The 17,374-nt window shown below is 64.0% G+C and overlaps 3 protein-coding genes across 5 annotated transcripts; 1 reads left to right on the forward strand and 2 right to left on the reverse strand.

Moving 5' to 3' along the window:
• Positions 1 to 425: 425 nt before the first annotated feature.
• On the reverse strand, positions 426 to 3,939 carry LMAN2 (lectin, mannose binding 2). Its single transcript, XM_086470914.1, has 8 exons — positions 3,798 to 3,939; positions 3,591 to 3,709; positions 3,370 to 3,487; positions 2,999 to 3,078; positions 1,773 to 1,934; positions 1,458 to 1,572; positions 1,012 to 1,131; positions 426 to 881 (listed from the first exon to the last, which is right to left on the reverse strand). Exons 1-8 carry the CDS (start codon positions 3,937 to 3,939, stop codon positions 721 to 723), a joined length of 1,017 nt encoding a protein of 338 aa, XP_086327040.1. The 3' UTR covers positions 426 to 720.
• Positions 3,940 to 5,406: 1,467 nt separating this feature from the next.
• LOC104351662 (ADP-ribosylation factor-like protein 3) lies at positions 5,407 to 7,656 on the reverse strand. Of its 3 annotated transcripts, none has more exons than XM_086471024.1 (6): positions 7,489 to 7,656; positions 6,967 to 7,137; positions 6,762 to 6,878; positions 6,522 to 6,572; positions 5,552 to 5,737; positions 5,407 to 5,454 (listed from the first exon to the last, which is right to left on the reverse strand). In XM_086471024.1, the coding sequence occupies exons 1-6, from the start codon at positions 7,654 to 7,656 to the stop codon at positions 5,407 to 5,409; spliced, it is 741 nt and encodes a 246-aa protein (XP_086327150.1). The 3 variants fall into 3 exon arrangements, with proteins under 3 accessions (XP_086327150.1, XP_086327152.1, XP_086327151.1); XM_086471026.1 differs by having other exon boundaries at positions 6,967 to 7,110; positions 7,489 to 7,506; XM_086471025.1 differs by having other exon boundaries at positions 5,407 to 5,471; positions 5,503 to 5,737; positions 7,489 to 7,506.
• A 1,966-nt stretch (positions 7,657 to 9,622) lies between these two features.
• RGS14 (regulator of G protein signaling 14) lies at positions 9,623 to 17,126 on the forward strand. Its single transcript, XM_086470977.1, has 15 exons — positions 9,623 to 9,667; positions 11,330 to 11,351; positions 12,559 to 12,713; positions 12,800 to 12,892; positions 13,473 to 13,616; positions 13,785 to 13,934; positions 14,124 to 14,244; positions 14,333 to 14,457; positions 14,534 to 14,737; positions 14,844 to 14,920; positions 15,103 to 15,229; positions 15,573 to 15,654; positions 15,846 to 15,898; positions 16,115 to 16,229; positions 16,538 to 17,126. The coding sequence occupies exons 1-15, from the start codon at positions 9,623 to 9,625 to the stop codon at positions 16,771 to 16,773; spliced, it is 1,749 nt and encodes a 582-aa protein (XP_086327103.1). The 3' UTR covers positions 16,774 to 17,126.
• The last annotated feature ends 248 nt before the right edge of the window (positions 17,127 to 17,374 follow it).

A 17,374-nucleotide genomic window follows, 5' to 3' on the forward strand; every position in this document is an offset into this window, starting at 1 on the left:
GGCCTGCGGGGACACCCCCACACCCCCGGCCGGCACCTCCCCTCCGCTGAGCGCCGCACGGGGAAGCCCCGGGGGCACCGTACCTGCCTCGGCGAGGCCGTGCACACCCACCCCGAGGAACGCCACCCCCAATTCCTCCGGGACCTTCCAGGGACCGACCCCCCGCCAGGGACAACCCACCACCAAACTGGGACACCCCCCCCCCCCCCCCCCGGGGGCAACACCAGCCCCCCAGCCCAACCACAACACCCCAAGACTTCCCCCCCCTCACCCCCCAGCTGCTCCATACTGCAGGCCCGCCCCCGTCCCCTTTTCCCCACCCCAGACAGAGCCAGAGCCGCAGGTGGTGTCAGTCCTTTAATGCCCTCCCCACAGCCCCCTCCCCACAGCCCCCTCCCCACAGCCCCCTCACATTCACACCCGCAGCCCCTTGCCCTCCTGCCACAGGCAGCACAGCAGGTCCCGGCTGGTGGGGGGAAGCACTGGAAAAACAGGGGAGCGACTTCCAAGCTCCCCCCCTGCAGCCGTGGGGGGCCCAGCGGGCATTGCCCCCCTCGATCCAACCCGCCGGAGGCCGAGGAGCGGGCAGGGGTTACAGCCAAACAGACGGGTAAGAAAATACTTCTGATATTTCTCAGAAACAGCTTTTAGAAACCACAGTTTTTACAGCTCCCCATAGAAAAGATGGGTTTGGGCCCAGACCACGGCCCAGGTCTTCGGCTAATAGAAACGCTTGTTCCGCTCCTGGCGTTTCTGGAAGACCACAGCTCCCACCACAGCACAGACAATGATGCCCAGCAGCGCGCAGAGCAGGAGCAAGAACACCTTCCAGCCCGTCAGAGGCCCACTTCGGAAATTCCCCGTCGGGTCATCCACGTTGTCTGCAAAGACAAGAACAGCTACAGCTCCTGCAGGGTGGCCCAGCTCTGACGCCTTTCAACAGGCCTTTAAGCATCCAGCCCTGACATTTCCCAGGCCCCCACTGAACATTTCCAAAGCCCAGAGACTCACCTTTGGGTGATTTAAGGAGGCTAACGCTAGGCTCAATCTTGGTCCAGTCAACGCTCTCATCTTCTAGAGGGTGCTCCACCATGAGCTGGAATAGCTTCATCGAGATAATGTCGTGATTGTCTAGGAAACAATCATCAGCACCAAATGCTGTCAGAAGCTCTCAGACGTCCACGTGCTCAGAGAATCCCTAGACCATGCTCTGCCACGTCCAGTGTCTCCTTCCCTCTCAAGCCACCCTCACGCCCCAGGTATCAAACAGCAACTTGAGATGTTCCTTAGCTCTCAGGTGCCTCGTTTCCCAGGCCACGGGTCCCTACCCAACAGGGTTTCAAGAGCCCAGTGAACAACGCAGGGAAAGGAAGCCATCGAAGCCATCCAATGCATCCATAGCATTCTAGTCCAGGCTCCAAGCAGCAGGTATTCCTGCAAGCAAAGCCCCTTCTCACCAGATAAATCTCCAGTGCCAGCAGAAGCACCAAAGAAGTAGCCGGTTGGCAGCTGCACCCCTGCAATGTCAATGCAGTTCTTCCATTCATTCTTGTCTTCCACGTCGGTCATCACCTGCAAGGCCAGGGGAGCGTCACACCAAGAACACATGCTACTATCCCGCCCACCGCAGCTCTTTCGGAGCAGGAGGTGCAGCAGGAGAGGCAGGTGGTTGAGCCTGGAAAACCATCTCCAAGTCACTGACTGATACAGCACCACCCGTCCCTCAGCACTGCCCCATCTAACGCACAACACCCTCCTCCGCCACATCTCACCGTCAGGCGACCTCGGGAGTACCGAATTGCCAGGAAAGTGTCATGGTTCTGGTTCCGGAGGTCGGCGGTGCACCCCGCCAGCTCTGTCCAGCGCCCGTCCTTACTGTGGTCGTACGTCAGGGAGCCGTTGTTCACCATGGCGGAGATGTAGGGGAACACGCGCTGCAGGGAGGAGAGTGCTGCTGCCTTCAGTCTGCGGCAGCCCGCGAGCTGCAGACCAAGAGCCACCTTCCCCTGCCTGCTCAGAACCACAGCGAGAGCAGGATCTCAGCCAGGCACAGCAACTGAGCCGCAACTTCGCTGCGCAGTCGAATTCAGAGGGCAGAACAATTAAATTGAGGCTCACTTTCTACATAAAGCTGCTCCTAAACAGAGAGCTTGTTCTGGCTAAAGCACGGCCCACACCACGTAGCCAGGGCAACGACACCTCCCCAAACTTGCAGAGTAAGCACTGGGGTAAGAAATGTCAGGAACAGAGCACAGGACCCAGAACAGGCAGAAACCCACGCTCAGGGCTTTGTAGTCAGCAGGTTACGTACATTAGGAGAGGCCAACCGGAGGCAAGAATTCACCTCCCAGGGACCATCAAGGCAACAGGGAGATGGGTCATTTCCAGGTGCTTTACAACTTAAGCATTATGTTTTTGGTGCAACAGATCTCACTAGCACAGATATGTTTTCTGGCTGTGCCATAATGAGATCCTCAAATGCAGAGCAGGACAGAAGAAAAGGACTACCAGCCCCCACAGGAGTGATCTGTATTTCAGCCACAGGGAATTCTGGAGAAAAAAAGCCAGCCCAGGAGTTTCTTTTAGAGACACCCAAGTTGAAAACAGAGAATAAGGCCAGAAACAACATGGACGGAGCAACTAACACACAGAGAAGTTCATGAAATGACAGCTGGGATGAATATTGTCTAAGCTGATTCCTCTAACTTTACTTAATAGGTGGTGCACAGCTTACACGAGCCCTGTGCCACCCTCCCACGCAGAGGGGGAAAGGACTCAGAAACAGCTGTGTAGTCAACAGCAGAGGACAAAGCAAGGACCTTCTTACCCCTGCTAATGCACTTACAAACTCTTCCCTTTACCAGCTCCCATGACAGGATGAGCAGCCCACTCTCACATAAGGAGAGACTTTTCCTTGGCATGGGCGTGAAGCACTCTGAGCACGAAGCTACGAGGAAACAGCCCCCTCAGCAGTGAACGAGCTCCCCGAGCTACCCACCTCTGTCGCTTCATCGTTGGGATACGTATCAAGGAAAATAGCCAGTCCGTGAAAGTTGTCCTTGCTGCCAAAGACAGGACCTACAACAGGGCAGAACATTGGAAACAGAAGGCTCTCAGACAGAACTGGTGCTCAGAGGCTTCTACTGAAAAGAGCTGAGAGCTGTTTATTGCCAGGCAGGTGACTGCCTCTTCCCAGGGCAGAAAGCGCAGGACATGCCATCCCCATCCAGTGAAACCAGAGGGGAGCTCAAACACCCTTCCTGGTGAGAAACCTTCCAGAACAGGGGAAGCTCCCTGGGCTGCCCTCGGGCACAGCGAGTGCTGACGAGGCCTCAGCCCAGCCAGGAGGCCCCCGGCTGCGCACCGTACCTGGCACCAGGCGCTCCTGTGTGTACCACAGCGCCAGGCCGTCCCCGTGCAGGTTCTTCTTGCCGGCTCCGTGGATCTTGAAATGCACGTGGAGCTCCCAGTCCTTGAGGAAGCAGGGCTGTGCGGAGAGACCGCCCAGTGGCGTCAGGGCAAGAGCCGGGAGAGGCGCTGGGGCCGCCCCGGGCCCCCGTCAGTCTCCCCCCGCCCGCCCGCGCTCTCACCACGCGGTTCCAGATGGAACCCTCCCGGCTGCGCTCGTCGGGCGTCAGGCGGACGTACTGGCTGGTGACCATGGTGCTGCCCTGGAAGTCCCACAGCGGCATCGCGGCGGAGCCCGCGCCTGCAACGGGGCAGAGAGAGCGCGGCTCAGCCCGGGCCGCCGCGGGGCGTCCGTCGCGTCCGTCCCGCCCGCCCGGCCCCGCGCTCACCCTGATACGGCTTCATCAGCGAGTGCTCCCGCTTCAGGTGCTCGCTGTTGCCGTCCGTGAGCTCGGCGGGCGCCGGGCGCGGCCCGGCCACCGCCACCAGCAGCAGGGCCGCCGCGAGCAGCCCGCCCGCACCTGCCGCCATCCTCCGCTTCCGCCTTCCGGCGCCCCGCTCCCGCCCGGGAACGGCAGTCCGCACCGCCAATCAGAAACCCCCACACCACCGCGTTCCCGCCTCCTTGGGCAAGCGTCACTCTTGCCCGCCTATGGCAGAGAAGGGGGCGGGGCCAGGGAAGCACGCAGCTCACGCCGTGCTTCGGGCAGGGCGGTTGGAAGGGGAGGTAGAGCTCCTCCCGGCGCGCACTGCGCGGGCGCAGCGGCGCTCAGCATGCCGGGAACTGTAGTCCGCTCTCCCTCCTCTTGCCATTCATGTGCGCGGCTCGTGCCGCCCACAACGGGACACGTGACCCGGCTCCGGCGGCGCCGAGGCGGTGGCTCCTGGCAACCTGTCGCCATGGCAACGCCACACAAGATGGCGCCGGGCGTTAGGGACCGAGCTCGGCCCCCGACCCTCCCGGGGGTCCCGGCCCCGGGAACGGCGCCAGCCCGGGGCCCCGCAGGCCTCGCCCCGGCGCGGGGGGCAGCGCTGTCCCGGCGCCGCGGGAAGGACTGGCCGAGGCAGCGCGGAGGTCGCAGGCAGCTTTATTGAGGGCCGCAGGGCCCCGTGCCTGCAGGCAGGGCCGCCGCGGGGCGGACAGGGCGGCAGCCCGGGGCCTGGCACGGCAGGAGGGTCCCCCCCCTGCTGCGGCTCGTCTCCCACCCATTCCCAGCGGCGCGGGCGCTCAGCCGCGTCTTCCAGCCCTCGGGATGGGCGTCTTCAGCGGGGAGACGGAGGCCCCAGCTCGGGTGCGTGGGGACAACGCGCTTCCCAGGAGCTCTGGCAGAGCAGCCCCTCTCGGTGGCACGCACAGCGCGGCTGCCAGCAGGGCTGTCACCGGGCGATGAAACCCCTCCATTGGTGTCTGCCCAGCCAGGTCCTCTCTGTGTCTTTGTGCTTGTCCCAGGTCCTGTGGGAGCTCCTCTGGCCAGCGAAAGATACTGAACTGAGGCTTTCCCGAGCCAGCTGCCGCGGCTGGGACAGCACCAGTCACATCCTACGGGAGCGGAGGGGAACACACACTATTCGGCTGGCTGTACGTGCCACATCTGAGGGTGCAGGCAGTGCTGTGGTGGGGTGCCCAGCGTGCCCTGGGCAGTGTGTGCATTGCAGCAGCCTCTGCGGGGTGTGCCAGGGGTGTGGGTGTGGATGGACAAGTCTTGAGCGGGTTCTCGTTCCGGAGGTGTGCGAGCCCCTGACGCAGTGGGACATGTGCTTCCCTCCAACAGCATGGGGGCTGCAGGGGGGTCGGGGGGTATGAGGAGCCCGTGGGAGCCCAGGAGGCAGGGAGAGGGGAAGCTGACTGGTTAGTGAAAGACTGGGTGGGAAGCCCACCTGAGCATGGCAGTCCGAGGCTCAGAGCCCCGCGGAGCTTTTGGGAGGAGCCTAGGGAGCAGGGGAGTTGGCTGTGGCTTAGGGACCTGCAGCTCAGTCCCTTCTGGCACTTTGCAACTCTCACTTCTTCCTGTTCATGATCTGGCTGGAAATCCAGTTCATCCCATCCTGGAGGGAAGAGAGACACGTGAGCACAGCCCCAAGAGCATGGCAGGTCCTTGGGTCCTCTCCCACCTCTGCAGAGTTTGCAGGCCCCCGTCTCTACCTGCACTCCTTCCCCAGTCAAGGCTGAGCAGGCCTGGATCTGCCATTCCCGGTCCCGGTAGGTGTGGAGGCTCAGCCCTTCCGCGATTTCAGCTGCAGGTGCTGCAGTCCCGAGGTCCTGCTTGTTGGCGAACACCAGCAGCGGGACCCCTGTGAGGGACTCCTCCTCGGTGAGCTCTGCCAGCTCCTGCCAAGAGAGAACCATCTCCCAGGGCTGCTGCCCGCTGCTGCCTTCCTCCACAGCGCTGCCAGGACACTTGTCTGAGCTGCCCAGGGCAGGCTGGGACACCTCAGTCCCCCAAAGTGCCTCACTCCCCTCTCTCTGGTGCTCTTATTGCAGCCAAAGAAGCTCTGAGGTCTCCACATCCCAAGGGAGAGACATGCACCCCTGAAGCTCCATCTGCCCTGAAGAGAGCCCGGGAGCCACAAGCAGTACTGCCCGAGGGCTGAAGCGCTCCCGGCACCAAGAGCCTTGGGCAAAGGGCAGCTGCGGGAGGCTGCCGCCAGCCCCGGGCTGTCTGGCACACCCACGCCGCCGTCTGGTGCCGGTACAGCCAAGACTGGCACTCAGAGTCTCACCTTCCCCTCTCCGGCTTTATTCCCGAGGTTTGTAACGCTGGATTCACTACTTGTAAACCTTTGCTTGGGTGGTATTGCTGACCTGGCGCTGGGGAGGTGGGAGAAGGGCTGGCGGCCAAGGAGTTGCTCCCACCAGGAGCAGAGTCACCCCTGTGCCAGGTACCCCTGGGGCATCACACCCAACTCCGGGGAGAGCTGCTGAACACGGATCTGCCATAGAGTGGGGTGGCTCTGCGTGCCCAGACTCTGGTCACAAGCCCTTCCCACACAGCTCTGGGGACAGCTTGGCCCCCACAGCAGGCAGCAGCCTCGCTCTCCACCCCAGTCCCCAAAGAGCCAGATGGGCCTGAGCCCCAGCACGCCACAGCCACCCCACACCGGCCCCCTCATACCTGCCCCGTCTCCTCAAAACGCTTCTGGTCTGCGCTGTCAATGACATAAATCTGCCATGGGGACAAAAGGGACAGTCAGTGTCTCTTCCTCACCTGGCTGCACAGCCCTCTGCCTTCTGCGGGGGCCACACACCTCTGCTGGGGTACAGGGCCCCGCGCAGAGGGCGCAGCTCTTCACACACAGGGCTGGGGGGGGGCTGCGGGGGGCTGGGGGGGGCTGCGGGTGGCCACCCCACTCACCAGCAGGTCTGTGCTGCCCAGGTACTTCTTCCAGTACGGGCGGATGGAGCGCTGCCCCCCAATATCCCAGACGTTCAGCTTGAAGCCGTGCGAGTGGACGCTCTTTATGTTGAAGCCCTGCGCGGAGACACGAAGGTCGGCATCGCCCAAGGGGAGGGTAGGACCTGCCCGCCTCCTGCTGCCCGTGGCCCCCAGCAGCACCTACCTGGGTGGGCGTGATGGTGCTGACCTCCTCGGACGCCAGGCGTTTCAGCAGCGTGGTCTTCCCCGCGTTGTCCAGCCCCAGCAGGACGATGCGGAGCTCCTGCTCCGGGGAACCCTTCAGTCTCTGGATGACGGAGAGCAGCCCCTGGGGGTGCAGGGTGCTGGGGGAGTCCTGCGAGGTGCTGGGTTGCTGCAGAGCACCCTCGGTTTGGAGAGGGGAGCTGGGCGCACTGTCGGCCATGGGTACCCTGTGTCTATGGCCTGAGCGAGCACCAGGGCTTGGCTCCCAAGGCATCCAGGCTCGGGGTGACCCCATGGCAGATCCGCCCAGCCCCAATTCACCCCCCCGCCCCAGGGTGTGCTGTCCTGCCCTGGGAGCCCTGCCAGCTCCCGGGTGTGCTGGGGGGACAAGCCCAGGGCATAGCCCTGGTCCTGCTCTGCCAGGCTGCTTGGCACTGCAGCCGGGAGCTGGTGCCAGCTCACCCACCCTGGCGCAGGCGGGGTGTCACTGGACCCCACGTACCTTCTGCACATCCCCCATGGTCTGGGAGTCACTCCGGCCCACGGCACGCCTGGGGAGCTGCCGGGGGCTTGTCCCTGGGGCCCACCGGCGGCTGCGTGACTGGCATGCACCCCATCCCTGGGGGAGGAAGAGGATTACGGGCTCCAGAATTAGCTGCTGTTTCTCCATTTACCCACAGCATTAAATAATGCCCTCGGCAAATCCCCCAGCCAGCTGTCGCCCCGCCGTCGCCTACCCCCGGGATAAACCGGGACCCGCCGGGCTGGGGCAGTGGGGCACAGGGCGTCCCTCTCCCCACGGGGCCAGGCTCCGGCTCAGGGATGGCAGCGCAGCGGGAGGATGCGGTGCCCAGGCACCATGGGCAGAGCCTGACGGTGGGATGGAGCCGTGCAGCCGGCCTGCGATCCCGAGAGAAGCGCTGCAGCCCTGGCTCCCGAAGGGGGCCGCTGCCATGCCCCAGTGCGCAGGGCTGATGCCGCAGCACGTCCCCACGTCCCACCCTGCCCGAGCAGGATGAGGCGACACCAGCACCCACGAGCTGCCCCCTCGGAGGGTGGCAGGATGTAATACCGAGCCTGGAGCTGCTCGAGGCCACGTCAGCTCCCTGCTGCTGTTCCAGGGAAACCACTGGGCCCTGGAGCAGGTCGAGGGCTGGGCTGTCAGTCAGGGATTTCACAGGACAGGAGTCTGGAGAGGCACAGACATCTTCCCCAGCAGCCCACCCCAGCCCAGGTGGGGTGAGGGGTTCGTCTGCTTGCTGTTTGGATTAAATATGTTAATTAAGCAATGTCTTCCATTCTTGCATGCTGCAGTTCGGTCCTCGGATCAGGTTTCCTAGCAGAGAGGTTATCCTTGTGGTGAGGACCATGAGTCACGCACTCTTGGTGAGGCATTTTTATTTATAACTCACGTTGCAAAGCCAAGCCAAACAATACAGCTACGCTCCAACAAAGGGAAGGAGAGAAGCACGATCGCCCCCCACCCCACTGCTGCTCCATGCTGCGGCGGGGGGGGGGGGGCAGAGGGGCAGCAGCAGGGGCCACGCTCCACTACCCCCTGCCCAGAGACCCTGCCAGGGCTGCAGCTGCGAATGCCTCACTGCTTTTGTGCATGTTCACGGTGGGAACGCTTCATTTTTCTCTGCATAGATCTGCACCCAACTTAATGTTAGGGTTCTGCTTTTGATAGGTTAATCACCCACCTTACGTCCCAGTTATTAGCATTTCCATGAGTGAGTTGCCATGGTGCTCTGCGGTTTATCCTGTACTGTTAGTTAACATATATTTCCTAACAAATACCCTAAAATATCCTCGACTGGTTTGTGGTTGCTGATCAACATGGAACCCCGACCTTAGGAGATGGGCAAAACTGCTTAGGCATCACTTTGGTGACTCCAAGCTGCACGTCCACCGCTCCTCTCTGCCAGGTTCTGCCGGCGTCCGCGGCGCAGGCAGCTCTACCCAAACACCAGCTGCAAATGGCAGCAGCAGCAGCTCGGCCCTGGGGGCCAACCCCAGACCCACCACTTGGCGTGGGGAGAGGTGTGTTTTGGGCATGTTGATGCCCCCTTGCCCCTGCACCCCCCTTTCCTGGGGTGACGTGATGCCCGGGAGGAGCCCACTCGGGCTGCCCAGGCTGCTGGGAGTGGTGGCAGTGGGGTGCACAGGCCGTGCTGGTGATGGGGACTGAGGGGGATGGGGATTTGGGTAGGGACAGAGGTGAGGATGGGAACAAGGATGGGAACAAGGATGCAGATGGGGATGGAGTCGCGGATGTGGATGTGGATGGGACCAGGGATGCAGATGGGGATGGGAGCACGGCTGTGGATGCAGATGGAGACAGGGATGGGGACAGGGATGCGCCGGGGCCGCGGGGCCTCCCGGCCCGGAGCTGGAGCCGGTGCCCACCGGGGCGGCGCCGGTGGCGGCGGCGGCGGCGTGGGGCGGGAGGGCGGCTCCGCTCCCCCCGCTGCGGTCTCGGTTCCCATGGCGACACTTCCTGTGGCAGCCGAAAGCGGTAGTGCCGGGGAGCGCCGGGCCGGGCCGCGCCGGGAGAGCCGCGCTGCGCCGCCGGCCGGGGATGCTGCGGGGCCGCGGGCCGCGCCGGTAGCGCGCTCGGCCGGGCGGTGCCAGGGATGCAGGGCAAGGCCAAGCTGCTGCTGGTCCACAACGGCCGCATGGTGAGTCCCGGCCTGGCCCGGGGCGCCGGTCCCCATCCCCGGGGGCTGCCCCGCCCGGCGGCACGACGTGGGGCTGGGTACCGGGCGGGCAGGAGGGTGTGGGGCCCGGTACCGGGCGGGGGGGGGGGGTGGGGTGGGACCGGGTACCGGGCGGGCAGGGGGGGTGTGGGATGGGTCAGGGACAGGCAAATGGATGTATGGGGGCAGGCAGGAAGGTGTGGGGCGGATAAAGGGCAGGCAGGAGGGTGCGGGGCTGGGTGCTGGGCAGGCAGAGGGATGTGTGGGGCTTGGTACCGGGCAGGCAGAGGGGTGTGGAGACAATAAGGGGCAGGCAGGGGCTGTGGGGCTGGGTAGCAGGCAGGCAGGGCACTGTGCAGCTGGGTGCTGGGCAGGCAGAGGGGTGTGGGGTGGATAACAGGCAGGCGGGGGGTGTGGGGCTGGGTACTGGGCAGGCAGGACAGTATGGGGCTTGGGTATCCAAAGCAGGCAGAGATGTAGAGGGGTATTGGGGCAGGCAGGGACGTATGGGGCTGGGATAATGAGCAGGCTGCGGTTTATGAGGCTGAGACAGAGACAGAAGTGGGGGTGCATGGCACCAGGGTAACGGACAAGCAGTGATGTGGGGATGGGACAGCAGGAGTCAGCAGTGCTGGGGTGTGTGGGGCTGGATGACACGGGCAGAGCTGTGTGGGCAGCAGGGATGCATGGGGAAGAGCACGGAGCTGGCAAGATAGGGGTATGTGGGGCTGGGGTAATGGGCAGGCAGGGCTGGGATGTGTGGGGCTGGGGTAAGGGGCATGTCAGTGGCATGTGGGGTGGGGTAGCAGGGACAGGCAGGGGTGGGATAGCGGGACTGGGGTGTGTAGGGCTGGGATGAGGACAGGCAGGGGGTGTGCAGGGCAGGCTGAGGTGTGTGGGGCTGGCAGGGTGGGGGGCACAGGCCAGCCAGGTCGAGGGCACCACGTCAGCGTGGCTGCAGGTGGGCAATGAGAGGCAGCGCAGTGCAGGGTGTGCTTGGCTTGGGCTTTGACTGTGGAGGCTCTGCCCATCTCCATGCTTGCTGTGGGTCCTGGGGTACCGCATGCCCACAGCTGGTGTCTGGGGCGGCCCAGGGGTTGCTGCAAGGCACCCTGACCTGCTCTGCCCTAGGCTGGCAGCACCTGGTCCTTGGTTTTAGGCATCTGCCCTCCAGTAGCCCCAGGCCCCAAGGAAGGAGGGAGCAGGCAGTTTGCCTGCCTAGGGCTGTGGTTGTCCTTCCTTCCCTCCCCTCCTCCCCTCCTCTTCCTGTGCTGGGGAGGCTGCTTCTCTCCTCCCCGGGCAGCCGTGGCAAGGTTTCGTCTGATAGCATCTGCCCTTTCCCAATTGCTGGCCTGGCCCCAGGGCAGTAGATGCAGGGGAGGTGGGAGAAAAGCTTCGCACCCCTTGTAACCCCCCAACTCTAACTCACTGCTCCCGGGCTGGGGGCCCCGTGTCCTCCCTCTGCCATGGGGCATCTGTCCCGGTGGCAACTAACACCAGAGTGGTGTGTGCCAGCAGCCTGTGTCCCTTGCTCCTGAGTTCAGATTGGGCTTGCCCTGACGCTGCCGCCTGCCCGGGTACCGCTCCACCGGGCTGGCAGAAGCCGTGTGGCCCCTCTCACCTCTCTTCTCTCCACCCCCGCAGGGCCCGGCTGTGTCAGATGGAGGTAAGGCTGCTCTTTGGTCTGGGACAGGAGGCCAGCACCGTCTTCAGGGGAGGGGGAAGCCCACAGCCAGCCTGGTGCCAGGGGCAAGGAGCCAGCAGAGAGCCAGGTCCTGTGTCAGCACAGGCTCTGCCATGGGCAGGTGCATGGCTGGGCCACCGCAATGCTGGGCTGAGCCCTCTGCCAGGGACTCACCATACCCCCCGCCATCCCTCCCGCACGGCCCCATTGTGCCTGTACCTCCCTTCTGGCTGCTCAGCTGGCACCCTTGGGTGCTGGGGGCTGAGGGGCTTCCCAGGGCAAGCAGAACCTGGGTATTGGCCAGCCCCAGGTTCCCTCGGGGAGTCTGTCTGACTGTCCGTCTGCCTCATTGTGCAGCTGATATCTCAGGTGGCCCATCCGCCTGTCTGGGCCCGCTGCAGGATCCTTCCAGCGCGGTGTGCTGGTGGCTGATGTTCCCACCTGCACAGGCAGGACGTGCACAGTTATGCCGTGTTTTGGACAGGAGGAAAAGAGTGGGGAGCCCGGCAAAGCAGCAGCCTGCTGCCTCCTCTGCTCCCACTGGCTTTGCAGGGAGAGTCTTGCTTCCATACCCTTACCTTTTCTTGCAAATGACCCCCTGCTCTCAGTTGCTCAGCAGCCAAACCAGTTCAAAAGCTGGGATTGTCCCTGGGAACTTCTGGAGGAACTCCATTTGAATGCATGGTCACCTTGGGTTTCCCCAAGGGAGGGTTTCCTTAGGGCTGGGAGGGGGCGATGACACTTTCTGTGCCCTCCTCTGGCTGGGTTTGTTCTTTGTCATGGCTGGAGGAATGCAGAAGGTAAGTTCAGCCACCTCTACCCATCCTCCGAGCTTCCCTCCACGCTGTGTGCCCCCCGTGTCCCCTTCCACCCTGCTTTTCCTCCCTGGCAGGGTGCCTTCCCCACGCATCAGCTTTGTTCCTTTGGGAGATGAGTCACGGGTGGAGTCACGGTGACACCCTGGGGAGGGGAGGACAGCCAGCACTGGCAGGGGGGGCTGTCACACCAGAAAGTGTCATCACAGCCCTCAGTCTGCTGAGGATGCCGCTGTGGTGCTCCTCGTGTCCCCTACCTGAGGGCTCGCTGGCTCTGGTCGGGATGGGGTGGATGAACTCACGGCAGGTACAGAGGGCTGCTGGTGACGGGGAGTGACGCTGGGCATCCAGACCTGACCTTTTTTCTCTCTCAGAGTTAAATGCCTCCAGGGCCCGTGGCAGCAACCACAGTGTGAACAGCCTGCCGGGACCCCCAGCCACCTGTGGCTCAGCACAGGGCTCTGTGGTCAGCTGGGCCGAATCCTTCGAGACGCTGCTGCAGGACCGCGTGGCTGTCACCTACTTCACCGTGAGTGCCACAGCCCAGACCTCAGTCCCCGCTCCCATCCCACAGCCACAGTGCCGGCCAGGCCAGCAGCTCTCTCTGCCCCGCAGGAGTTCCTCAAGAAGGAGTTCAGCGCTGAAAACGTCTACTTTTGGCAGGCGTGCGAGCGCTTCCAGCAGATCCCAGCCGGCGACACGCAGCAGGTACCGGCCTCCGTGCAGCCACGGTGCAGCTGAGCCTGGGTCACACAGCTGCTGGGAGGAACATGGGCAGAGGTGGAGGTGGCTGTCATGCCTGCATGTCCCACAGTCCTGACAGACCCCTGTTCTGGGAGGCTGAGCAAGCTGGGGGCTCTTGTGGGAGGGAAGGAGATGGATGTGATGTGCATCTGAAAAGCCACAGCCAGGACTGCCTGCCCCATGGAGCAGGGCATGCTTCTCCAGCCCGGGGCAGCCAGAGGGTGGCGAGTGCTGCTGGGAGGACAAAAGAGACCAAGGGCAGAGATCTGGACTGGGGATCACAGGGACAGAGCCACGCAGCTGCAGGGGACAGTTCCTACGTCGGGCTGTACCTCCATGGAGAGACCAGTGTGTTGTGCCTAGAGCTTGGCACTGGGTGGGGGCAGATGGCTCCAATGCCCATCCTGAAGCCCAGGTACCGAGATAGTCCCAGGGTGAACTTGGCCCCTCAGGGCTCAGGTGGCTTCGTGGGGTGAGCCAGGGGCTCCCAGGAGGGAGGGGAGGGGGCTCCTGGTCTCAGCCTTAACCCCCCCCCCTCCCCTAGCTGGCCCAGGAGGCACGGCGGATCTACGATGAATTCCTCTCCAGCCACTCGGTCAGTCCCGTGAACATTGACAAACAGGCCTGGATTGGGGAGGACATGCTGGCCAACCCCTCCCCGGACATGTTTCGTATCCAGCAGCTCCAGGTACAAGCAGCACCCGTGCTTCACCCCACCCACGGGATGGGGGCTGCGGGACCACCCCACGCATCACACAGCATCGCTGCTGTCACCGTGGGGCCGCGCCACGGGGCAGCGGCCGGAGCGAGCTGTAGGCGGGCGGGGGTCTTCGGCACACGCGTCCTCCCTTTGCAGATCTTTAACCTGATGAAGTTCGACAGCTACACGCGCTTCGTGAAATCCCCGCTCTACCAGGCCTGCCTGCAGGCAGAGAGCCAGGGGCAGCCCCTGCCCGACCTGCGGCCCCACTCCCGCAGCAGCAGCCCCCCCCCTGATCTCAGCAAGGTGAGTGGGGTGCGAAGTGACAGACGGGGCCTGTCCCTTTGCCTGAGAAAACGGTTCCAGGTCCCTTCCCCGCTGCTCGGAGCAAACCCAGCCCCAGGCTGAGGACAGACAAGCTGGTCAGGGGACTGGGGAGAGGGAAGGGCCAGCCTTGGATGTCCCCGTGCTGAGATGCTTCTCCATTCACCCCAGAAGTCGAAACTGAAGCTGGGCAAGTCCCTGCCGCTGGGCGTGGAGGCGGTGGGCAGTGGTGCCAACCGCAGCCCCCGCCGGTCCTTCAGGAAGGGAGAGCGGCGAGAGCCCTCCTGGGCAGGTAGGTGCTGTGCCGAGTGGGGCAGAGGGGCTGTCACCCCCAAAGGATGCCTGCGGCCCCCCACCACCATCACTCTGGTCTGTCCTAGAGGGGGGAGAAGGCGGTGGGAGCGCCATGCTGTGGCGGGAGTCCCAGGGCTCACTCAACTCCTCGGCCAGCCTGGACCTGGGCTTCCTGTCCTCCTCCAGCACGGCCACCAGTCCCTGGGCAGAGGTGAGTCATCGCTGCGCCAGCCCCATGGCATCCCGCTGCCACCAGCCAGGCTCATCCCACCACATCCCTCCCACAGGGCCATCGGAAGAGCCTGGGGGGCAGCGAGGCAGAGCTGCCGGCCAAGCCCATGAAGTACTGCTGCGTGTACCTGCCCGATGGCACGGCCTCGCTGGCCTCTGTCCGGCCCGGCCACTCCATCCGTGACATGCTGGCGGGGATATGCGAGAAGCGTGGCTTCAGCCTCCCCGACATCAAGGTCTACCTGGTGGGGAATGAGCAGGTAGGGCAGGCAGCGGGGAGAGGGGGGCTCCTGCCAGCCAGACTGTCCCTGGGCTGGGAGCACATGCCGCCCTGCTGGCTCTTTCCTGACGGTTTGGCCCTTGTAGAAAGCGCTGGTGCTGGACCAGGAGTGCTCCGTGTTGGCAGACCAGGAGGTGAAGCTGGAGAACAGGATAAGCTTTGAGTGAGTGGGAGCTTTGGGGTTCATGCTGTTGCCACATGTGTCCAGTCCACATCACACGTGGCCACCCACGGTGCCCCATACCCAACCCCGCTGCCCTGGCAGTCCCAGACACCCCGGCTCTGCCCCTGCCTGCCCTGCCTGGCCGTGCTTGCCTGCAGACAGCCTCTTCTCCCCCTCTGCAGCCTGGAAATCTCCTCCCTCAATAAGACCATCCGCATCACGGCGAAGTCCACCAAGCGCATCCGGGAAGCGCTGCAGCCCGTGCTGGGGAAGTACGGCGTGAGCGTGGAGCTGGCGCTGCTGCGGCGGGTGAGGGCTCGCGGCTCGGTGGGCACGGCCCCAGCCTCCTGTGGCTGGGGTGCTGTCGTGGGGGAGCCCCAGGTTTGGGGCTTGGGCCAGGGGCTGCCAGCAGTGACCAGGCAATGGGGAGTAGTGGTCCATGCCGGCAGCAGCCTGCGGTTCCGCGAAGAGTCACCGGTGTTTGAGACGGGCTGTGGCACCCCGCCACGGGCTGGGAGGGACTGGTGGGTGTGCTCTGCGCTGTGCAGCCCATGACCTGGCAGGGTCTGGCCAGGGAGCTCACAGGTCCTCAGCCTGGCTGCCTTCGCCGTGCCGCAGCGAGCGTGACACCGGCTGGCTCTTCCCATTGCAGCAAGGTGAGCCGGCTGCCGTGGACCTGGAGAAGCTGGTCAGCACTGTGGCTGCTCAGAAACTCGTCCTGGAAACACCGGCAGGTAAAGTGGCTCCCCACCCCCGCAAGCCGTGTTCACCCCCCCCAAGCCATGTCCCCCCACAGAGCACTCACAAGGCCAGACTGCTTCCTGCTGGCCATGGCTCCTGCTCCCGGGGGTGGGCTCAGTCCTGTCACGGGCTGGGCCAGGACCAAAGTGCTGGCACAGGGCGCTGAGCATCACTTACCTTGCAGACAGGCGAGGGACGGAGAGCGCTGCGGCTGCCCCCTCCCCACTCCAGAGCGAGGTGAGCTCCAGATCCCACCACCCCGGTCAGAGATGCCCCCACGGCTGCTGCCATGGTCTGTGGGGAAGGCAGGCCCTGCTGCAACCCCGGCACATGCCGTGGGGCTGAGCAGTGTGTGCCGCGGCGGGAGCCAGGCTGCAGGAGGGCAATGTGGATGTGGGCTGGGAGAGCGCTACCTCCTTGCCCTGTTGCTGAAGCCTGGGCTGCTCATCTCAGGAGGGAAGCCCAACAGGAGCAGAGTCAGACACGTTGTGGGAGATGCCCTCCTCCTTCTCCCGGCCCCGGTCTTCAGCTGCCACAAACCTGAACCGCCGCACGTACGACCTGGAAGGTGAGACTTGGGGTGTCTGAAAACTGAGGGGCTGGGGTAATCACGAGGTGAGGGATGCAGGGCTCCTGGTCTGCTGGGGATGCGTGTAGGGTCCTGTGAAGGTGGGGATGGGCTATGGGGGACTTGGGGTCCCCCTGGTGTGCTGGGGATGGGTGCAGCGTGCCAAGGGTGCTGGTGTAGAGCAGGGAGAAGGTGCAGGTGCTGTGCTTGGGACACGTTCAGGGTCATATCAGGTGGAGAGGGCAGCCGAGGTGTCAGGACAGGCGCTCGAGTGCCGGGCTTAGGTGGGTGACCTGCATTTCCCCCAGGGCTGGTGGAGCTGCTGAACCGTGCCCAGAGCTGCCGGGCCAACGACCAGCGTGGGCTGCTCTCCAAGGAGGACCTGGTCCTGCCTGACTTTCTCCAGCTCCCTGGGCAGGACAACAGCACCTGTGAAGGGCTGGATCAGCCCTGCGCCCCTCACCCAGGCTCCGAGGGAAATGGCAATCCTCAGCCCACAGAGCCCACACCGGCTCAGCCTCCGGTTGACCATGAGCTCCGATGAGTCCTGCTGCACGTCCATACCCGGTGCGTGGTACCCCCGGGCCATGCTGAGGTTCAACACGGGGCCCAACCGGCCCCTGCCCTGCACTGCCGACACTGCCTGGACTGAAGATTCGTCTGCGTCCTGTCCCAAACTGTCGTGTCGTGTCGCTGTGAGTGGTTGAGCAGCTGCCATACCCCTTGGTGGGGTCTCATCCTGGTGCACGTCAAGGGAGTCCTGTACATAGTTTGAACCCCCGTTGCAAAGCACTTTGCAACGTCCCACGCATGCCTGGCACTGTCCTGCCCAGTGCCTCTGCCCGCTCTGCCTGCAGCAGAGCTGCCCGCCCAGCAAATCCTGCCTGTGCCGGGCTGGCACAGCTCCGCTGACCGTTCAGGTGGGGAAAGCACCCTTCCAGCCGAAGGGCAAGCAGGACAGAGAGGGTGGGTGGGGTGGCAAGGCAGGCGCCAGCCCTGAACCCTGGTGCTGTGGGCAGGCAGGGTCAGGAGAACGCATGTCTGGACCTGAGGGCCAGATCCAGTCCCTGACCCCCGCAGGAACAGGGCTTCCCCTGTTGTGGATGTGCAGGTCTACCCTTCCCAGGGAGGGTGAGCACGGCCCT

This window comes from Leptosomus discolor, chromosome 10 (assembly GCF_034619465.1).
Source record: "Leptosomus discolor isolate bLepDis1 chromosome 10, bLepDis1.hap2, whole genome shotgun sequence".
NCBI lineage: Eukaryota > Metazoa > Chordata > Aves > Leptosomiformes > Leptosomidae > Leptosomus > Leptosomus discolor.

Coding starts and splice junctions, on each gene's coding strand:
- LOC104351662 (XM_086471024.1), bottom strand. CDS start 7,656: ATGGAGAAACAGCAGCTAATTCTGGAGCCCGTAATCCTCTTCCTCCCC. Junction 7,138..7,488: donor CCATGGGGGATGTGCAGAAG/GTACGTGGGGTC, acceptor AGCACCTCGCAG/GACTCCCCCAGCACCCTGCA. Junction 5,455..5,551: donor TGACTGGGGAAGGAGTGCAG/GTAGAGACGGGG, acceptor TCTTCCCTCCAG/GATGGGATGAACTGGATTTC.
- LMAN2 (XM_086470914.1), bottom strand. CDS start 3,939: ATGGCGGCAGGTGCGGGCGGGCTGCTCGCGGCGGCCCTGCTGCTGGTG. Junction 3,710..3,797: donor GCTGATGAAGCCGTATCAGG/GTGAGCGCGGGG, acceptor GCCCCGTTGCAG/GCGCGGGCTCCGCCGCGATG. Junction 1,935..2,998: donor CCAACGATGAAGCGACAGAG/GTGGGTAGCTCG, acceptor TCCTCCCTGCAG/CGCGTGTTCCCCTACATCTC.
- RGS14 (XM_086470977.1), top strand. CDS start 9,623: ATGCAGGGCAAGGCCAAGCTGCTGCTGGTCCACAACGGCCGCATG. Junction 11,352..12,558: donor CCCGGCTGTGTCAGATGGAG/GTAAGGCTGCTC, acceptor TTTCTCTCTCAG/AGTTAAATGCCTCCAGGGCC. Junction 15,230..15,572: donor AGCTGGCGCTGCTGCGGCGG/GTGAGGGCTCGC, acceptor TTCCCATTGCAG/CAAGGTGAGCCGGCTGCCGT.